We start from the raw sequence: 19,483 nt of genomic DNA on the forward strand, positions 1-19,483 counted from the left end.
GTGTTAAGCCATGGCCTGTTGGCGGTGGCGTCCCCTGGGCTTTTGTTGTTCTCTCGTGAGTTTTATGTTTCGGCGTCTTACTCACGGTTTTCGGCGTTTCTTCGGGATCGAGCTCGTCCGAGTCCGATTCCTGGATGGAGAAGGTTTCTTCTTCCTCCTCGAAACGCCCTTGTCCTGTCGGCGCCGACGCCATCTGCAGTCTTCTCGCTTTTCGGTCTCTTAATGTCTTCCTCGACCGAAACGCCCGACAGGCTTCACAGGTATCCTCCTTGTGCTCTGGAGACAGACACAAGTTACAGACCAGATGCTGATCTGTATACGGATACTTGTTATGACATTTTGGGCAGAAGCGGAATGGGGTCCGTTCCATCAGCCTTGAAGAGACACGTGGCCGGGCCGAGCAGGCCCCGACGGGGAGTCGAAAACCAAAAACCCCGAAGGGCCACCGGAGCTCTTCAAAAGTCGGTGTTGATCTGTTGTAACTAACCCGATACCGAACGCAAACAATACCGACGATTTTTCCGAGATTCGAACTAACTTTCCGACCCGAAACACGGAGCGAAAAGGAACACGTCCGAACCCGATGGCGGTAAAAAAAAAAAATCTAAGATGGAGTCGACGCCCATGCGCAATGGAGCCGAAATGGGAGGAGTCCCTCGATCTTCTGACTCGAAAAGACTTCTTCGAAGAAAAACAAGTTGTATCACTCCGAGCCCAACACCAGATGGCGGGATGTGCACTGCATGTGTATCTGCAGCTACACATGCCATCGAACATACTGTATACATATATATATATATATATATATATATATACATATATATATATATATATATATATATATATATATATATATATATATATGCAAAAAACAAGGGAGAACTCTGGGAAGTTCCCAATTTTGAGGTGGAGAGCTGCTCCAGTAAGGAGCACCCTGCAACACCAGCGACACTCTAGATTTGCTCACCTCAAATGTCTGCTTATCTAGCAAAGTTTTTAAGCACAGGATCAGCACAGTGCTATCCTTGCCGAGCTAGATAGTGACAAAGTCTTTTGCCATTTGTACAGCAAAATCTTTATATATATATATATATATAGCCTTCTCCAAAACAGTGTTTTCTGGGTATTATAGCAAAATCAAAGGAGCAAAAAGATGCTATATAAATGTTCTCATTTACCACTGGTGTTATCAAAAAGACGCATAGCTACAGGATGGTTAGAAACAAGAAACCCTTATATAGCTCTCTGGGTCAGAGATACAACAGAATGGGCATTGGCTGAGGAGACACATCAGGCTATCCTGAACAGATGATAGAGTGGCAGGCTACCTCAATGCGACCATAATAAAAGCCTTTGGGTAAGAAGGGGTCCAGAGGATAACTGGAAACACCAACATAAAATGTAGAAGATAACATGTAGGATTACATTAATTGCATAAATGGAACACAATGAGATGTGTTTTCATGGAGGAATTTTACAGCAGTTGTGTTACTGTTGTCTAAGGCATGTAAATTTGAGAAAATGACAAATATTTAAAAAGGGAGCTAAATGTGATGTAATCAAAATTCCCTGTGGATGGACATACAAGTTAATAAAAATGTTGTGCAGCATTAACACATTTCTGCCATTAAAAAGCAAATAAATAACACAGGAGTAAAGTTACACAGTATCTTTATTGAGAGTCTGGAAGTAGCTTTAAGAGACAACTGCTTATCAGGCTCCTACTAAATGTTTCTCTGTAGTAAATCAGCTTCAATATGAAACTGTTAAATATAAAAAATGGCTTTGTACATGCTAAATATTCTCAATAAGAGTGCATTTTAACACAGCGATGCAATTATAATATTAAGGGAAGATGATAATTATATACCAACAATAGTGTGCTCTAAGTGGAATTCATTGAAAAAAGACTGTTTTCTGGTTACAACAGTAAAGAGACTTCAGCGGATGGATATAAAAATAAAACGTGTATACATGCAAACCATTATCAACACACCTGCAATATTTCTAGAAAATAATTACACAATAATACCAAAGAAGCACTGAAGCAGCTCTTATGCTTAAATGTGTTGAAAAATACAGGAGTGAGGTTGACACTCGGGATGGTAGATCTCAATGTCAATATCTGGAATTGAATAGAAATGTACATCTCATCAACAGATGACATTTATACCCCAATGGCTGCCTGGGTAGTAATGGCAGAAATAAAGCCTGCTTTATCACACTGAACAGTTTATTTAAAAAAAACTATGATTAATTAGCTATGGCACTGAACTGTTGTGGTAAAAAAAAATACTTAGTTTACACTTATTCTGAAGAAAACCTTTTTACACAAGGAGGAAACAGAGCTTTGAACAATCAATTAAAAGTAAAAAATAAAACTCGGAAATCATGAAACCAATCTAAGTTATTTAAGTAGTGTTACTTTTATGCATACCTATTTCAATCTTTTTTGCTGCTGCTCCTGTCTGGAAGGGAGTTCCAAATGTAAATGTCTTTATAAACACATTACCTAGGGTGTTTAAATTAAAGTAAAATTCAACAGCTCAAGTTTAATGACCCTGTCAGCGAGCATGCTCATTTTGTGGACTTACGTTTTGTACACTGCAGGTTTCCATGAAAGAGCAGACCCTTACAATCAGACCCACAGAGGATTTAAAATCTGATTCAATTATATTACCTGTTAAAATACTACCAATTTGTTTTTAAAAGAAATGCCATTTTTCAAAAGCTTACTCATAACACTTAATGACGTGCCAGGTATGAAATTAGTTTTAAAGCTATCTATGGCTGATCTTTATTACATTAACATGAATTTTTATTCTTGGTACCTGAAACTGGTAAATGTTTTTAGATTATTCGCAAACGTTCAGTACACGTGGTATAGCTCAGTTCTATTTATACAGTTTTATCTGTTGTACAGATAGGGCAAACTGACTGGAAAGAGGTTTGACACCCAATGTAGTTGAAATTTTGTCTGCTGCAAAGCATGATGAATGCCGCTCATTATGGAAAGCTGTTTAAGCACACAGGTAATGCACTGTTATGTATGTAAAGTATGGAATACATTTGAAGTCCACAGAAGAAAGTATGAACACTAACATAGCTTAGAGGATTGAGACGAGGAGGAAAATCATTTCTCACTCCATGTGCAATCTAGCAATTTAGCATTGAGATATTATAGCCTCCCAAAACCCACAATATCAATTACTATGGTGACAAATTGCCAAAGTATTCCCCTTTAGGTTGCATTACATAATTATGCTAATTTTACTCATATTGTAATGATGGAACATTACCTTCAACAAATGATTATCCCATGATATTTAGCAACTACAAAGAAGATATGCCTTTCTATTTTGTTGCAAATATTTTTTTTGTTCCATTACCTCTGCCACATGCTTCAAATGCCTCCTGTTTTTTATCCATTTTTGGTTACAGCAGCATACCTCATAGTACATTTACTGATTAACTAGCGAATGATGAGTGCCAACCTGCCTATTTCTTTTCAAGGTGCACTACAACTAAATGGACTGTAAAGTTGCACAGTGAAGACTTGGGTATCTAAAAACCAAAAACGTTAAAATGCATTAAATGGAAGAATTTGTTTAAAATTAGGATCTTGTTACTATTAAGTTTTATGAGCTAAAATAACTGCTGCAATAGAACACCAGGTTTACTGCAATAAAAACTCAAGTGAAAGTAAACGTCAAGCAGAGGAAATGAAGGTGTTGAATGGCAGTTGGTGTCAGTCCAACACAAATTTAGATTAATGAGTTTTAGAGAAAGGTGTTTATGCACAGAAAATTGAACCAGAAATAGGCTTCAAAAAATTCTGAAAAAAACAACCTAGGAGGCGCCATGCATTTTGGTAAATCATAACATCGTTTTCACAGTAGAACTTTCTTCAGTCATTACACTTTTGTTGGCAGACTATCATTGACTTCCTGACGCTCACTCTGATTCGGAGCCCGAAATAGCAGTCTTCTTTTTCTTCTTTTTGCTGTGCTTCTTGTGTTTCTTTTTCCTTCTTGTTTTATCCTTAAAAACGGAAAGATTTACAGTTACTTGACAGAAAACTTTAGTCTGCTGATGTATGTTGGAAGGCACTATGCATTTAGTTTGCTCAGTGGCTTGCTATATTGGTATTATGTTCCAAGTATGCTTCATCAGGCAAGGAGGGTTTTATTTTTGATTCTCAGATTGTAACATTTGTTTTTACAGGCACAGTAAAAAACTTTGCTGTGGATTTAATTGTAGACAGATTGTCTAGCCATATGACCAACGTGCAAATGAAGACACTTGATAAAATTATTTGGTCAAGCAATAATGATTAAAAATTTGCTTTCAATGCAAATTCTAAATCACCTAAGCATACAAGATGGTAATCTGAGCCATGGCATACCACTAAAAGCTACGTCCTACTGACATTTAAGAGCCAGAAACTTTTCAGGAAAGATTGGTCAAATGCTGAAGTAAATAAAAATGTTATTATTATGAAAGTAATCAATGAAACAACCACTTACCTGTAACTAAAGTACTAAGGTGTAATTGTCAGAGTTCATGGTCTGATTAGTTCCATGGAGCAGAGAGCCGACTCATTTGAACCATTTAGCTCTATCCAATTGGTGCACAAATCCCTCAGCTACCCCTAAAAGGGATCATCAATTTCCATTGCCACACCTCTAGACATCGAGCTGTTAAGGTCCAGTCTAACAAATGTCAACCATTTAACTCCAAGTCGATCTGAAAAACTACCAGCCCTGCACTGCAAGAACCACAAGCCCTTCCTGCAGATTGCAAGGAGGAAAAGCACCAGCACCAAAAGTACCAGTCAGAGCCCGAGGAGGCTGGTCTGGGCCACTGCCTTGGCTCTTGAACTCCAACTTCTGGCATATAATTGGGTGAGGAAAGACAGAACCACATATGAGCCAATTTGAAATACTGGTAACCCAGAGAAAATGGATATTCATACTGGATAAAGGCAACCGGAAACTTGTCATCAGAAAATATTCTATATTGCTGCACCAACATTTCAGCCTAAATGAGAAGGTGGTGAATAGTTGAATGAGAGAGCGGTGATTGGCTGAGAGATACATAAACAAGCACTAGTTTAGATCCTGAAGAAGGTGGTCAGCAATTAATTAATCTAATGAAGCGGGCGTTAACATCTCGTGTCTGAGGATGTAGTTAATAGGGACCTTACTGGGCACTGACCACCTGGTGAGTCTCCCAACTATGATGCAACAGCTGTGGACGAGAAAAGAGTGTTCTCTCTGTTGGGTAGATAAAAAAAATCTTAGGGGCACATGACTGGTGGTTATACTTATACATGAGCATGTCTGAAAGTTATGTTAAGAGTTGAGTGGGATTTGTAGTGACTCAGTACTGCTTCTATATTATATAGTAAAATTATAAATTATTATGGTCTCTGTAATGTAAAGTGATAAAACTAATGACAAATGAAATAAATGTATTAATTACACTGGTGGATCAGTAATAATTTGTAAGATTAAATCTGAACAAAAAGCAATAACGATTAAGCAGGAATGTTTGTTGTCATTTGAGATGTTACGTCCCCTTTTCCCAAACTTGTAATATATTATTGAGGGTGTCCTTTATGCTATGTGCTGCTATACTTCTAAACAGAAGCAAAGTGGAGTCCAAGTAAAAGAAATCAAAACATAATATATGGCCAAATGGAAATGCAGCAATGACCTGCACCTGATAGAATCAACTGTGGTTGTGAAACTTGCCCCTTTCAATTTCAAGATTTGTCCTGCCAGAATCTAATGAGGCCCCAAATTTCCAGCTTTTTATGTTCTTTATCTGATGCAGTGGTTGGAATGCTCTTGAAACTTCCTTTTAAAAGCAGGAAGCTTGCACTATCAAGATCTCAGGAGGTGGATGGGAGGGCAGGAAAGAAGGTTCTCAGGAGATGGTTGGTACATCCATGCCACCAACCTGTTGATGACTAGGACTGAAGTTGGTTACTTCCAGACCACCAAAATATGATCCAGCAAAGCCTTGTAAACTGCGATAAAGGTTTAGATGATTGTAGTGCTGGATAAAGAACCTCAGTAAGGAGGTTGTTCCTTGTCTGCGCAGTAGGCAAGGGTAATTCTAATAAATCTGCAGCCTTGGAGATAACCGTATGGCAGGACAAAACCTCCGGAGGGACAATGCCAGAAGGAAAATTCCATCTCCAGTTCAGGTGATGTGTTTAGGCCACATTTAGCACATCATGAGTTATGTAGTATGTGAGGTCATAAGAGGTACATGGCAGGGGCGCATTGTACAGTTAGCTTAGTAAACTATTACTGGTGAAGTTCAGAGGTTTTAAAAACAATAGTTTTTACCTTATTTCAACACCTAAGTATACCGTTGTTTTAACCTTTGGTATTTTCAGTGTATATGTACATATTTGTATATTGTGCAAAAGTGGGTTGTTGTTTGGATGGGAGGGATGACCCCTGTTCAAACAAGAGCCACAATCTCTGTCAGAGTGAACCACAAAAAAACCCACAAAAAAACCTACTAAATTAACCTGTGCGCAACCCTCTGGTAGCTTTGCACAAAAGCAGTCAGGCTTAACTTAGAGGAAATGTGTAAAGTATTTAAGCAGCACACAAACAGAAATAAAGTGAAAACACATTATAAAAATCCCACACCAATTTAGAAAACTAGAGTAAACGTAAGTAAATTATATGACAACAAAATGACAAAATAACAACAATTAGAAAAGTAGATTTGCAATTTCAAAGTTTTACATAAAAATAGTGCCTAGAATCACAAACTGCCAACTGTGGTTATCTCGTCGTCCCGGACCTAGACAAAGTCATAAATTCAGGCTGACCGTGATGAAGATCGGGACGGACACAAGGACCAAGTTAGATCTCTTACCAAAAGTAGCTTAAATCCTGGTTGTGGCGTAATCTGAAGTCCGGCATCAAGGATAGGTCACTCAGCAGATGCGATACAAGGTCCTTACACAGAGATCCGTCATGCACCTGCAGTTCTGAGGAACTGCGATGCGATATCACAAGTGTAGATGTCTGCCTGCTGTGACATGAAGTCCTCCATCAGAGATGTGTCACACAACAGTGCTGATACAGAGTACTGTGAGGTGATGCGTCGGTTCTGCTGGGACCACAAATGGCAGAGCATCTTCAGGCCCACTTCAAAGGGTCGAGGACTGGGGTGGCACTACTTGGACAAGACTCACAGATGGCCAGGAGCTGGGTTTAAGGTTGCTAAATCTGTTCGGTCCATGAGGTCCTCATAAGGTTAAGCCACCTGGCCCTTGGAGTCACTCTAGTGGCCTTGTGTTCAAGATGCGGGCCAGGTCCTTCACCCAGGCAGCAGGGCAACAGAGTAGCAGTCCTTACAGCAAAGCAGCACAGCAGTCCTTTCGAGTCTTCCAGAGATGTACTGAAGAGTTGGTCTGAGGGTCCCTTGTTATACATGCCTTCTTTGAAGTAGAACAAGTTTCTTAAGAATTCCCTATGAAGTGCTTGAAGTTTTCCGACTCTCTTGTCCTGGCTCCAAGCTGGCTGCATGAACAAAGCAGTGGTGACCAGCCCTTTGTGTGAAGTCAGGGCACATATTCAGTTGCAAAGGGGTTGTGTCCAGCTCTGCCTCCCCTCACTCACTCCCCAATTCTGCCAGTTAATGGCCATCTAGGCACAACAAAACACTCTACTGTGTGGCTGTCTAAGAGGAATAAAGTCCAACTAAACCCAGTCATGTGACCCAGGATAGGCTGCAGGCAACAAACAGTTTACGGCAGAAATAAGGGCCAGTTTTCTAGTGGTATTTTCACAATTTTAACTTAAAATCCCCCTTTACCATCAAAGAGGATTTTAATTAAAATGTTTCAGACACCAAACTTGAAATGCTTAGCTGTTCCCATCAAATGTGATGAGGCATCCCATTGTTATCCTATGGGAGAGGTAGGCCTCAAGGTAGTGAAAAATGAATTTAAGAGTTTTTCACTACCAGGACAAGTAAAACCTAAATGGATTATGTAACTATGTAAGCATCTGCTTGTGTCATGTAGTGCTGTAGATTCACATGCTCTGCATACTCCTGCCATTCAGTGTTGGGTCCGGAGTTGTGCAAGTTATTTTCCTTCTAAGAAATCTTTTGAGTCACAAGGTAGAGTAACTCCTCCACTCTGTGATTTTGCAGGTAAGTAGTACCCCTGGTACCTGGAGCATTGGTAGTGGAGAGGGTCCCTAAGGGACGCAGCACCAATGATGCCACCCTCAGAGACCCCACTAAAAACAAGATGCACACAGCTGCCACGGAAGTCTGTGTTCTGGCGCAAGGCAGGCAAAAACATGACAAGGCACACCCACTGTATGCCACATCACCATCACTGCATCTAAGTATATGTGAGTCCTAAGGCAGGGTGCATCAAATCACGTGTGGACATATCTGCAAGAGCAGATATGCCCCTTCTGTCTTTGTTGATTCTTAGCTATAGTAAGTGAACAGGGAAGCCGGTACAAGTGCTGGACACTGGTCAATGCATGTTCCCTCAGCTCCATGATGGCTTTTCTGCAACTAGGGATTTTTGGTATCAAACATCTCGTATTAATAAGCCCTCAATGATTCCAGTGATGGATTTATTAATACTTGTGGTGTAATGACTGATTCACTTTAGCCAGCCAGCACCCAACACACAGGTTTCTGACCCCCCAAGGGTGAAAGCCTTTGCTCTTGGGAGGTCAGGAACAAAATCTGCTCTGGCAGGGGTGTTACACACCCCTCCCAATGGGATGACCTGCTAATCTGCATTCCAAGACAGGATGCTTCAAAGAAGCCCACCGCCTTTGGTATGCAGATATCGCTTTCCCCAGATGGGCATTGAAAGACTTGTAACCCCTTGGTGGTTTATCCGGACAGGATCCTCAGTCCACCCCTGCAACATTTTTGTGACTGGACCAATCCCCATTGACTTGCATTGGACACCAGACACCTTAACACACCTTGGCACCTGAACGTCCCAGAGCCTCCCAAGGTGACCTGTGGGTGTAACTTTGGACCCTGCCCCATACTCACTTTAGGTCCTGGAGAACAGTTCTGTAAGTTGCTGTTGAGTACCTGTTTGCCGTGTATGTTTTTGCTCTCAGATTAATACCGCAGCTGCAGAAAAATCCATTAAGTGTTGACTTTTACAAACCGTACACATTCATAACTCGAAATGTACTCACCTGATTCCAGTGCTTTTGGTATCTAACTTTATATAAAAGTACATGTTATCTTTATAAATTGGTGTCAGATTTCTTTATTGAGCTTGAGTCACACTTACTGTGTGTGCCCTACATGCGTAGCACTATCCTCTGAGATACCTAACGGCTCGCACACACCACCACAAAGAAAGCATTTGGGATGTCATTTGTGCCTATACAATTCCCCTGGGGTTTGCCTGGACTCTTTACATAGGGTACCTCTTTTTGGTCCACTATATAAAGTGCCAGTTCCTACACTCAACAGATTGATTGTAGGAACTGCCTTAGGTAGGTATTTAGGATTAGTACGAAGAACTACTTTGTTGCTATGCTAAGGGCAGCTGCTCATTGGCCTGACTAAAACCCCACAGGGCTGTTTCAACCCCTGCAATCGCTAGATGGGTCATGAGCGAATCTGAAATTGACATTTCTATTTTTGGACCGCACTCAGTGAGTGGGGCAGTGGCATCCAAAGCCTTTTCTTTAGGCGCCCATTTGAAGGATATCCTCAATGCGGCTGACTGGTCTTTGGACTCCACATTCAAGATTTTTTTTTTTAACCTGGTCCAAAATATGGCTTTACCAGTGGTGGGCAAGTTTTAAACTAGCCTAATCCTCGCCTCTGGTCCTGACATAGAATGAAAATTTTCCTAGCTATCATAACGGAAAGTTTCAGTTCTATTAAGGAGGTGAGGATTAGCCCACCCTGGAGACAGAGGCTTCCTACCCGACGTAACAGGTGCTTATGATGAAGTAATTTGTCCTGTTAAAATAGAATCTGATACTGATGATATTAATTGTGAATGTTTTCTCTTGAAATGGGTTTTACTTGACGTTAAAGTTATGGCATACATTTCGAGACTGTCAGATGGTAAGCAATGAAAGTTTCCATGGGGGAATTTGTTCTTTGATGCACATGTTCTGTTTCATCTCAGGAGCAGATACCGCGAAACAGGAATAAGAAGTATTCTACGACAGGGAGTCGCAGGAAGAAAGAGGAATGAGCGAAGTTGCAGGGGATCTTCAAGGACACATCTGCAGATTGGCTGCCATGCTTCGAACTGTCTTGTTTTTCTTTCCATGTGTTGATGTGAAATGTAGTTTTGTTGACTGCATGAATCTTAGTTAACGACTGCTGCGGAATAAAGTGAGGAAATACAAAAGCCTAAGCCTCATCTCCTTAATAGAATTTAAACTTACTGTCATGATAGCTAGGAAATTTTTCATTCCATATGGTCTGAGACAGGTGTGATAATTGTGAAGACTGTGCACCTGCTGTTTTTGTTACTAATACATGGCTGTCATATTGACTGTCCAAACTAGGACCACCATGTGAGACAGGTGAGGAAGGAAAGCTTTCAATGCTAGGTAGACTGCCTGAAGGTACAGGTAGTTAATGGGTAGAGATTGGTATCTGGCATCCCAAAGACCTTGTACTGTCAAGTCTTGTAGGTGGGCACCCCCAACCCATCTGTGAAGCGTCCGTGGTGAGAGTGATGTGAGGAAGATTATCTACAGTCACACATGCAATCAAACATATGTTCAGCCATTTAATTACAATGTACCCTGCCTTATGGGCTACCAAGGGCCTACCTTAAGGGTTATTTACGTGCAATAAAATGGGAGTATAAGAGTTGGCAAGGGGTTTACACTGCTAGGTCGAATTAGCAGTTTAAACTGCATTCAAGTTGAAATGGAAGACATGGAACATGTTTTAAGGGGCTACTTGAGTGGGTGCACAATACGTGCTGCAGGCCCACTGGTAGCATTTAATTTACATAACCTGGGAATACGGTATACTACTCGGCAAGAGACGCGAAAGCAAATATGCCAATCAGGAGAAAGCCAAACCATATATAAACCTTTCAAGCGCTCACCTGGAGTTGTACCTGGTGAATAAACCTGTTTAAAGTGCAACCATAATCAAAACGCTTTAATATCCACACTCCAAATAACTCTGTTCCAGTGCAGATACGCATTCTTTCGCTATTCCTGCAAAAGGGGAGTTTAACCTATGATGCTTACAAACAAGCAATCCAGTAAAAACGTGCATGATTACCACAAATTATGCCACAATGTGAAACTCTTTGGCACGGTCTCTGGTGCTGAGCCCTTTCGAAGCTTAGAACAGACAAGCAATGCATGTTGCTTTGTAGTGCAAGGCTTTCCTCTTCCCACAGAGACTGCAGGCTAGAGTGCTCATAATAATAAGCAGAATTAATGTATAGACGTTTGTGATAGAATCAAATGTGTCCTCAAAGGAACGATTAACAATAGGACAAATTAAAAGAACTCAAAACTAAAATGAAAAAGTAGAAGAACAGTGGTGATAAGGCACTTTCAATTTATGTCGATTTTTAGAGAATCAATTCTTTTAGCAAAGAAAGCTGGGAAAATACAAGGAGAGAAAACAATGAAATAGCTTTAATGATCTTGAAAATTCTGGCAGTTTACAGTCACATAGGCACTCAAATTTAAATACAATGAGTCCTCAATTATGAAATAAAATAGAGTTGTAGTACCCTTTTTTGCAGCAGGTCACTCTTCAGCTTGTGCACAGGGAGAAGACCCTTCCACTACATGCAGTACAATGCGAAAAGAAAACAATCTTTAAAACGTAACCATCTGCTTGTTACTGCGATTTATTCTTACACTGTTTGTTGGAATAGGAATTACACTTGTTTTTTCTCTTTCGTCACTGCTGCTTTTTTTTTTTTTCACTTGCATCTAGAAATGTAAAAAATAAAAACACAAAATGGTAGATTAGGGGACCATAAGCTAAATATGACAGCTATGGTTTCTTTCAAAATCAGTTTGTCAACATTTTATTTTTTTAACACAACTTTATGTACTGTGATATTTCTTACTTCAACACATCAGTTTTACAAGACCTTTACAATTTCCGATTTTTCAGATCCTCATGCACCAGGCCGATATGCTCACAAGTAGAATTTTCTTGACCCACTAATATTGCTGACTGATAATTAAAACATAACATACTCTCCACCAACTCTTTATTAACGGAGAATTGCAGTTCTTCCATTTCATCACGAGGAATATTGGTGTTATTATGGTAAAGTGAACAACACTTATCTGAGGAGACCAGTTAGCCTCTACAGCTAAAAAGCATTGGCAAAGCCAATAGATTTCAATAGGAAAGTGCCCCTTTTTAACAATGTTCTAGCCACTTTTTGCCCGCTATTTGATGTTATTTTGATTGAAACTGCATTGGGCTCCTGCTAACAAGGTCCCCAGTGACACATCTCTTTACCTAAAACTGTGCAATTATCCCCAAATTACTAATACCTTTGCCCTCCCTGTAAGTCCCTAGTAAATGGTACCCTGGGTATCTAGGGCATGGGCACCAAAGAGGGTCCCCAAGGGCTGCAGCATGTATTATGCCACCCCCAGGGTCCCCTAGGCAGCGTTATTACCCATGCGCGCGTTGAGTTCAACGTGGCTGACACTGGGTAGACGCGAGGAGGCTGAAGCATACGGCTCCCCGACGGGATTGACAGACGCGTATACGCGTCCTCTCCGAGCTAGGGAAGTCTTTCCCGATAGCGGTTTCGTGCCAGATAATAGGAGCACCCAAAGGCCAGATGTTGCATCTTGCTCCCAAAGACTATAAGACGAAAGGCGGTACTGCCCTTCTCGAGTCCTGATGAGGCCCGACTGGAGAGGCCGAAACACGTCGACACATCTTGCGCGAAATTGAGGGCTTGCAAGTTAATGTATTTTAATTAAGAAACGAGACATGCACTACATAATACCTTTGGAAATAAATAGATGGGTATTTGACAGCTGGGTGCAGACAAAAGGCCAGGACTCCACACCACTGAAAACCTGACACCTGGAAGCACCACTGCACCTGTGTCGCACAGCATGAGATGAAGTGGACCAACAGTGCCAGCGTGGTCCAGGAGACAAAGCCCACCTGGGACTTGCCCAATATGGACTCACAAATGCTACCTGCAGCTTCTGCCCGCAGGCCTCCTCAACCACAAATGCTGCAGTGGATAAAACCAGACACCTCTACACCCGTCTCCCATGGAGAAGAGGACCTGAGGTGTCCCCTTGTCCATGAGCATCTCAAGATTGGAACCCACTTGTTGGATCGTCTCGACTGGATCTCCAGTCCGAACCTGTAGCATCTTTTCACTTGGACTGATCCCCATTGACTAACATGGGGCACCCGATGCTGTACTACACCTCTGCACAAGGCCGCCCCAGTGTGACCTATTAGTGTGGTCTTGACCGCTGCTCAATAGTCACCTTTAAGTCCAGGAGATTGGTCACGTAAGTCGCTGTACTATACATGAATGTTTTTCTCTCCATAGGATAACTTTGCCATGTCTCAAAAATGCAAGTGACGACTTTTGGAACATGAGTCTTTTTTTTTCTTTTTCTGATTGTATTGATTCTTGTGCCTAAACATATAAAGATACTTGCTATTTTTGTAAATTGGTGTGGATCTCCTTCCTGAGTAGTGGGTCTCATTTATTTACGGCATGTGTATTTCTCATACTCCCCTCTAATATGCCTAAGGCTTCTCAACCACACTACCCCCTAAAAGAGCACCTTGGGACTGTTAGTGCAAGCCCTTCTCAACTTGTAAAGGAACCCCTGGACTCTTTGCAGGATATATCTAATTTTGATCAATCATGTAAAGAGCCAGCTTCCTACAATTTCACCTTTGCGAGAACTAATGGCTTTGCCAACATCTGTTAGCCATGTAGTACAGCGGAGTGGAATGGCATGATGTGGAATGGTGTGGAGTTGCGTAAAATGGAGTGTTGTAGAGTGGCTTGGAAATGAGTAGAGTGGCTTTGGGTGGCATAGAGTGAAGTAGAGTATCTGGGAGTGGCAGAGTGGAGCAGAGTGGCATGGGCTGTAGTGGAGTGGCTGGGATTGGTATACACTGAAGTGGAGTGACTTGGAGTGGCACAGTAGAGTAGAGTGACAGACAGACTAGTGCAGAGTGGAATGGCACAGTACAGTGGAGTGGCATAGATATAAATGTGTAGAGTGGCACAGAGTAGGGTGGACTGGCATAGAACAGGGTGGACTCGCAGAGTGGCATAAAGTAGATTGGCCTAAAGCAGAGTTTAGCAGAGTGGTGTAGTGTGGACTGGCAGAGTAGAGTTGGGATGGGATTGAATAGAAGTTACATGGATGGAGATATAGGAGACGGATTAAAAACACAAGCATTTATATGGAGTGCTTGAGCACAAAAAAAAGTAGCTCCTAAAAAGAGGAGCAGTGAAAGGAAAAAAGTACTTGTTCTTTACCCGCATGGTGTGACAAACAGAAGCAAAGCAAATGAGAGGGAAGCTAATTCTAACAAATGGTAAGCTATGGGCGGGCTGTAAGCAAACAAAAGTCTTTCAGACTGCACACATGCTTTCTAAGTGAAACTACTACAGCTGCAAGTCAATCCAGAGCCTTGGCTGAGAGGGCAGTAACCTGGGTTGAGGGTAAGTAATCACCCTAATTCCGAAAGGAGTACATTTTCTGTATCTCCCAGTAATAGGACAGCTCTGATTATGAACAAAAAGAGATGGCGGATATACACTGACCTTGCATGATTGAAAAGTTCACTATCAGTAAAAAAGAAAAGCCCATAAAACATCACAACGGGACACATTTGAAAGTGCCCCATTTGACATGGTCACCCCCACTTTTTTGCATCTAGTGCTGAGGTTTTTTGACGGAAGGTGCACTGCGTTCCTGCTAAACAGGTCCATATCCAGTGCTCTTTCCCTAAGACAAGGTAAGAGGTCTAATTGTGTACCATTAGCACATCTTTTAGCACCCTTGTAAGTCCCTAATAAATAGTACCTGGTACGTAGGGCCTGGATACTAAAGAGGGTCAGGGCTGCAGCATGTATTATGCCACCGTAAGGCATCCCTCTACAAATTACATGCAGTCTGCCATTGCAGACTGCGTGTCATGGGGCGAACCATGAGTGAAAATACGACATTTCACACTTGTGTACCATTCCCAAGGTACTGCATCTAATACATGTAAGTCACCCCTACAACAGACCTTAGAGCCCTAAGGTAGAAAGCATTATATTTCATGTAAGGACATTTCAGCATTAGAACATATAACCCTATGATATCTAGCTCAATTACTGGATATTACAAGTGAACAGGGAAGCCATCTTAAGGTATGTACTAGGCACTGGTCAATACGAGTTACCCAGCTACAGAATGGCTTCATTGAAACCTACGGTGTTTGTATCAAAGACCGCGTCTTAATAAATCCATACTGATGCCAGTATTGGATTTATTATGACATGCTTGTAGGAGGCTGGCCTGGCTTGTAGTGGGTACCAGAGGTACTTACACCTTGTGCCAGGTGCAGTTATCCCTTATTAGTTTAGAAGAGGTGTTTCTAGCAGCTTAGGCTGATAGAAGGTAGCTATGGCAAAGCAGCTTAGGCTGAACTACGAGACATGCAAAGCTCCTACTATACCACTGGTGTCATATGGACAATATCATAAGAAAACACAATACACAGAGTTACTAAAAATAAAGGTACTTTATTCTTCTGACAATATGCCAAAAGTATATTAGTGAGTACCCTCAGTATGAGGATAAGTTATATATACAAGATATATGTACACAAACCAAAATTAGGTAAGTAATGGCAAAAAAAGTAATGCAAACAGTGTAGAATTACAATAGATTGCAATAGGAGCACATAGGTATAGGGGCAACACAAACCATATACTCCAAAAGTGGAATGCGAACTAAGAACGGACCCCAAACCTATGTGAGCTTGTAGAGGGTCGCTGGGACTGTAAGAAAACAGTGAGGGTTAGAAAAACAGCCCACCCCAAGACCCTGAATGGTAGGTGTAAAGTGCACCTACTACCCACAGAGAGCACATAAGTCGTGATAGGGGGATTCTGCAAGAAGAACAAACACCAGCAATGCAACAACAGTGGAGTCGAGAGTGGGCAGGAGCCCAGGAAATGCCAGCTGAGGGTGCAAGGAAGCTGCCACTGGATAGAAGAAGCTTGGAGTTCTGCAAGAAAGAAGAGAGCTAGGGACTTCTCCATTGGAAGACGGATGTCCCACATTGCGATGAACCTTGCAGAGGTGTTCCCACGCAGAAAGACCGCAAACAAGCCTTGCTAGCTACAAGGGTCGCGGTAGAGGTTTTTGGGTGCTGCTGTGGGCCAGAAGGGACCAGGATGTCGCCACTTGGAGGAGGAGACAGAGGGGGCGCCCAGCAACTCAGGGAGCCCTCACAGAAGCAGACAGCACCCACAAAACTACCTGAACAGGCACTTGGAAGGAAAGTGAACCGGAGTCCTATCGAAGTCACAAAAGGGAGTCCCACGATGCCAGAGGACAACTCAGCAGGTTGTGCACTGCAGGAAGGAGTGTCGGGACCCAGGCTTGGCTGTGCACAAAGGAAATCCTGGAAGAGTGCACAGGAGCCGGAGCAGCTGCAAATCACGCGGTACCCAGCAATGCAGTCTATCGCGGGGAGGCAAGGACTTAGCTCCACCAAACTTGGACTGAAGAGTCGCTGGACTGTGGGAGTCACTTGGACAGAGTTGCTGAGTTCCAGGGACCACGCTCGTCAGGCTGAGAGGGGACCCAGAGGACCAGTGATGCGTTAGCAGGGGGAAGATTCCATCGACCCACGGGAGATTTCTTCAGAGCTCCTGGTGCAGGGTGCAGGCAGGCTACCCCCAGAGCATGCACCACCTGGAAACAGTCGAGTAAGCCAGCAGTTGCTAGTAGTCGTATTGCTACTTTGTTGCGGTTTTGCAGGCGTCCGGAGCAGTCAGCGGTCGATCCTTTGGTAGAAGGTGAAGAGGGAGATGCAGAGGAACTCTGGTGAGCTCTTGCATTCGTTATCTGAAGAATTCCCCAAAGCAGGGACCCTAAATAGCCAGAAAAGGAGGTTTGCCTACCAACAAAGGAGGATTGGCTTCCAAGACTTTAAGAGCCTATCAGAAGGAGTCTCTGACGTCACCTGCTGGCACTGGCCACTCAGAGCAGTCTAGTGTGCCCCCAGCACCTCTAATTCCAAGATGGCAGAGGTCTGGGACACACTGGAGGAGCTCTGGGCACCTCCCCTGGGAGGTGCAGATCAGGGGAGTGGTCACTCCCCTTTCCTTTGTCCAGTTTCGCGCCAGAGCAAGGCTGGGGGATCCCTGAACCGGTGTAGACTGGCTTATGCAGAGATGGGCACCATCTGTGCCCATCAAAGCATTTCCAGTGGCTGGGGGAGGCTACTCCTCCCCAGCCCTCAAACCTATTTCCAAAGGAAGAGGGTGTTACACCCTCTCTCAGAGGAAATCCTTTGTTCTGCCTTCCTGGGCCAGGGCTGCCTGGACCCCAGGAGGGCAGAAACCTGTCTGCGGGGTTGGCAGCAGCAGCAGCTGCAGTGGAGACCCCAGAAAGGCAGTTTAGCAGTACCATGGTACTATGCTAGAGACCCGGGGGATCATGGAATTGTCCCCCCAATGCCAGAATGGCATTGGGGTTACAATTCCATGATCTTAGACATGTTACATGGCCATGTTCGGAGTTACCATTGTGATGCTAAATATAGGTAGTGACCTATGTATAGTGCACGTGTGTAATGGTGTCCCCGCACACATAAAGTCCAGGGAATTTTCCCTGAACGATGTGGGGGCACCTTGGCTAGTGCCAGGGTGCCCACACACTAAGTAACTTTGCACCCAACCTTCACCAGGTGAAGGTTAGACATATAGGTGACTTATAAGTTACTTGAGTGCAGTGGTAAATGGATGTGAAATAACGTGGACGTTATTTCACTCAGGCTGCACTGGCAGGCCTGTGTAAGAATTGTCAGAGCTCCCTATGGGTGGCAAAAGAAATGCTGCAGCCCATAGGGATCTCCAGGAACCCCAATACCCTGGGTACCTCAGTACCATATACTAGGGAATTATATGTGTGTAGTAGTATGCCAATGTAAATTGGTAAATTTAGTCACTAGCCTGTTAGTGACAAATTTGGAAAGCAGAGAGAGCATACCCACTGAGGTTCTGGTTAGCAGAGCCTCAGTGAGACAGTTAGGCGTCACACAGGGAACACATACAGGGCACATACTTATGAGCACTGGGACCCTGCCTGGCAGGGTCCCAGTGACACATAGACTAAAACAACATATATACAGTGAAATATGGGGTTAACATGCCAGGCAAGATGGTACTTTCCTACAATGCACCCATAGGTGCCCCCTAAAATCTGCTAATTCTCTAGTGTGCTGGCTGACTGGTGTCAGGCTTGCAAATACCACAGACTAGTTTCTGACCCCCTGGAGGAGAGAGCCTATGATCTCAGAGGCCAGAAAAACGCCTGCTCCGGAGGAGGGTGTTCAGTATGGAATCTATTTCCATCTATTTTAATGGACTCTGCACCAGACTTTGCTTGGGCTACACGGGCTGGGGTGGGACTTCGTCCCCCAGCCTCCATCTGTAGAGTGCAGGCTTCTGACACGTTTGAAAAGCGTGTCTGTTTCCCCACAGAGCGGGAGCCAGTGCAGCATCTATTTTACCGGACTCTGGACCAGACTTTGCTTGAGCCACAAGGGCTAGGGTGGGACTTCGTCCCCCCATCCTCCATCTGTTAAGGCAAGCCTGATGTGCATGAAAAACACGCCCGCTTCCGCATTTATTTTACCGGACTCTGCACCAGACTTTGCTTGGGTCGCTAGGGCTGGCACTTTGTTCCCCAGCCTCCATCAATCAAGGGCGGGCCCCTAACGTGCTTGAAAAGTGTGGGTACTTCCCTCCAGCGCAGCATCTATTTTACCAGTCTCTGCACCACACTTTGCACGGCTGCATGGGATGGACCTTCGTCCCCACACTCCATCTGTAGAGGGAGGACCCCTGATGCGCTTGACAAGCGCTGCTGCTTCCCCACAGCCCAGGAGGCATTGTGCCATCTATTTTACTAGACTCTGCTTGGGCCACACGGGATGGGGTGGGACCACGTTAACTAGCCTCCATCTGTAGAGGGGGGCCTGAGGTGCTTGAAAAGTGGGGCCACTTCCCCGCAGCACCCCTCATAGACCAACAGAGACCAGGCCACGCCCTGTCCCTTTGCTCTTCAGACCTTGGTCACTTGTCACTTTCTGATCCGTGTATTTAATTTTTTTTTTTTCATGTTTAATGTTTTTTAAATTTGGGGCGATATGGGGAGAAGAAAGGCAAATCAGGAGAGCAAGTAGACCTACAACAGAAACATCCTTG

General features: G+C 43.3%; 1 protein-coding gene across 1 annotated transcript in view; it reads right to left on the reverse strand.

The window, feature by feature from the left end:
• Positions 1–1,654: 1,654 nt before the first annotated feature.
• The window catches only part of LOC138262460 (protein FAM133-like), a 101,239-nt gene continuing 83,410 nt past the window's right edge, over positions 1,655–19,483 (reverse strand). Inside the window, exons 6-7 of the mRNA XM_069212355.1 lie at positions 11,889–11,963; positions 1,655–4,041 (exon numbers count right to left, since the gene is read on the reverse strand). Of these exons, the coding sequence (XP_069068456.1) occupies positions 3,955–4,041; positions 11,889–11,963 (162 nt within the window). The 3' untranslated portion in view covers positions 1,655–3,954. The remainder of the gene's footprint in view (positions 4,042–11,888; positions 11,964–19,483) is intronic.

The sequence above is a fragment of the Pleurodeles waltl genome, chromosome 10 (genome assembly GCF_031143425.1).
Source record: "Pleurodeles waltl isolate 20211129_DDA chromosome 10, aPleWal1.hap1.20221129, whole genome shotgun sequence".
Taxonomy (NCBI): Eukaryota; Metazoa; Chordata; class Amphibia; order Caudata; family Salamandridae; genus Pleurodeles; species Pleurodeles waltl.